The 2,814-nt window shown below is 46.1% G+C and overlaps 1 protein-coding gene across 1 annotated transcript; it reads left to right on the top strand.

Moving 5' to 3' along the window:
* Positions 1–167: 167 nt before the first annotated feature.
* LOC104537884 (cytochrome c oxidase subunit 6A1, mitochondrial) lies at positions 168–968 on the top strand (the record flags this gene model as incomplete). The annotated part of the gene is made up of 2 exons (XM_010180899.1): positions 168–307; positions 882–968. Coding segments are annotated over 2 exons (227 nt in total), but the record flags the coding sequence as incomplete, so codon positions are not given.
* Between the last annotated feature and the right edge of the window lie 1,846 nt (positions 969–2,814).

Raw genomic sequence — 2,814 nt, 5'->3', positions numbered from 1 at the left:
CCCGAGGGGTGTGGGTTGATCCGTGAGCCCCGCATCCCCGCAGGCTGAGGGGGCCCTGTTAAAAATGGGGAAGGAGGCGCACGCCGTGTTGCTCGTTAATGTACTAATTCATTAACGCTGATGGAAACGGTGGGTCTTGTTCTGATGCGTGTGCCACTTGCTCCTAGCCCGCCTGTGGAAGCTACTGACCTTCGTGGTGGCTCTGCCCGGGGTCGCTGTCTGCATGCTCAACTGCTACCTGAAAGCACAGCAGGAGCACGAACGACCCGAATTTGTTCCCTACGCTCACCTCCGGATCAGGACCAAGGTACATTTACCAGCTCTCTTTAAAAGCCCTCTTTCTCTCCCGTGATTGCAGAGCTTCATCTGACGTTACTGCAGTGTGTCTTGCTTTCTTGTGTACTACATGGGGCGCTGCGTGTGTAGCCTTGATCTTAACTCGTGGCTTTGTTTCTGAGGCAGCGAGTTTCTCACAACTCAGATGAAGCACCCATGGTATCCACAGGCCTTCCTGCCACCAAGTAATCCTGGTAATGTCTCGCTGGAAAACATTTCAGTCCTGGAGCTGTGGTACTTACCTTAAACTAATGCAGATCTAAAAGCTAAGAGGAGATCCCAAACTTCCGAAACTGGGGTCCTCACAGTATAGGGCAGTTGATTAAGACAGAGCAAAGATCTTTTTGTCTAGAGATGGTGGCTCCCAGCTAAGGGAACTGTTTCAGCTCCTGCTCCCTGCAGCCCAGGAACAGACACCAGCTTGCTCATGAATTACATCAGCCTGTCAGGCTGTGATGTTTGGGTCCACGTTGCTGTTGATTTCTCGTGCTGCACAGATCGTTTAGGTAGCTGCCTGTGGCTTATCTTCTTTTTTCTTTCAACAGCCTTTCCCCTGGGGTGACGGGAACAAAACTCTATTCCACAACCCCCATGTTAATGCTCTCCCAACCGGTTATGAAGATGAACATTAAGATCCTGACCACAGCCAGAGCTTTGGCTCTTCCCATCTTGGACCAGAATGTTGTGTGGGAACCATTGTTTAGGGAACCATCGTTTAAGAGACTACATTCCTTCTGCGATGAAGCTGAATGGTGGTGTGGCCTCTGTACCTGTGTAGAGGTCCTTTAAATAAACAACTCTGAACTCGAATTTAGGATCTGACTTTTTTGTTAATCTGAACCCTTAGCAGTTCTTTAGTTCAGTGTTTGCTTAAAACTTTGAGGCTTCCCACAGGATACAGTGCAGGAGCAAGGGGGTTTGACTGCCTGAGTGTCAATACCTGTTCCTGTATCCAGTAACGCTGACACCAGGAATGCACTCAGCACAGGACATGACTCAGTTTCATGCTCTTCATGTCTGGTTTAACTGACCACTGTAAACCCACAGCTTACAGCCAGATGAATAGGTATCAGGCTAACATTGTAGATGATAATTCAGTACACACTGAAGCACGTTCTCCAGAACCAGCTATTGCAGTATTTTCTAAGCCAGGAAGGCAATTTTCTCTTAGCCCTTTCTGGGAGTGGGACTGGCAGCAAAGATGTTTAGTTAAGCTCCATCTGCCTTCATGATGTTAATCCTCAGCTCTCAAATTTTCTAGTATGTGAGCATGTATATTGCTTACAACTCCGCTTTTCATAAAGCTGCAGTCTGGTTGTACAAAGTCTCTCATACAGGTCTTGCAAATGAAAACAATTTTTTTGCTCCACTGTGTATGTCTGTATAATGTGTACTGTGTCACTCAGAAGCTGCTTCACCTAGAAGAGCTTAATTCTTCCATAGTTAAGTCAGCGCTAAAGCCCTGAGTCTTTCAGTACAATGTGAATTGTGAAGTTTTTCCTCTCTGTAAGTCAACCATTTCCCAATTCCTTCTACAGCTGCTACATTTTTTTTGCATGGTATGAAAAGCTATGTCTTCACTGTCAGTACTGTTTTTCCCAAAAGGAAGAATGCAGCAGCTGACTCAGCATCTTGCTGCTCAAAGGAGTGATGGATGGCGAGTAAGAATCTCAAAGTGGGCACTGCAGGACACCCCCTCCTCGTGTTTCAATGCAATTTATTTCATCCACGTAGTAGTGAAGTGACTGTTAAGACAAGCTTTTCTTTGTTAAAAGCACAGAACAAGGCACTGATGGGCACAGTTGTTTTAAAGCTGACAAAATAGCACAGCATTTATTCCTACATAAAGATCAAAGAAAAGCAAGCTTGAGTTATTCTTTTTAAAAGAAAAAAAGCCGCATACTTGACAGTCCCTAAAATGCTATTTATGGTGCTCTTAGACCTTCCCCTTAGCTTACTATTTTTATTTATACCTGAGCAACCCAGCAGTTTAAGCATTGACAGTTTGTTTTCTAAGTGTCACATTTAGCCCCTACCCTGACGTTGCACTCGCTGCATCACACCCAGGAGCGGGGCTAGCCCAGGCTACCTGGCTCTGCTCCAGCTGACGTGTTCAGCCCATCGCCGAAGGCATGGGGAACAAGAGCCCCAGCCTGCTGCAGTTCCCAATCCTCTGCACAAGTCCCACACTGCTCTCAGTGTCTGGGGCCACTACTGAGGGGCCGTGGTGCAGACAAGGCAGCTGTTATGTTTGAAAACAACTTCTTAAGACTTTCTTAAAGTAAAACCTCTGAATGATCCTTCAGGAAGTGCTTAAAAGCAAAGAGAGTGAAGCTCACCTTTCTCCTCTCACTGCAATTCTAGCAGAAATAAAGAGTTGACTTCTCTTTTGTCCCCAAGCTGTAACCCTCTCACTGCAATTCTAGCAGAAATAAAGAGCTGACTTCTCTTTTGTCCCCAGGCGATAGTATTTGTTAT

This window comes from Mesitornis unicolor, unplaced genomic scaffold (genome assembly GCF_000695765.1).
Source record: "Mesitornis unicolor isolate BGI_N332 unplaced genomic scaffold, ASM69576v1 scaffold10953, whole genome shotgun sequence".
Taxonomy (NCBI): domain Eukaryota; kingdom Metazoa; phylum Chordata; class Aves; order Mesitornithiformes; family Mesitornithidae; genus Mesitornis; species Mesitornis unicolor.
This window is presented reverse-complemented; position numbering and strand designations above follow the sequence as displayed.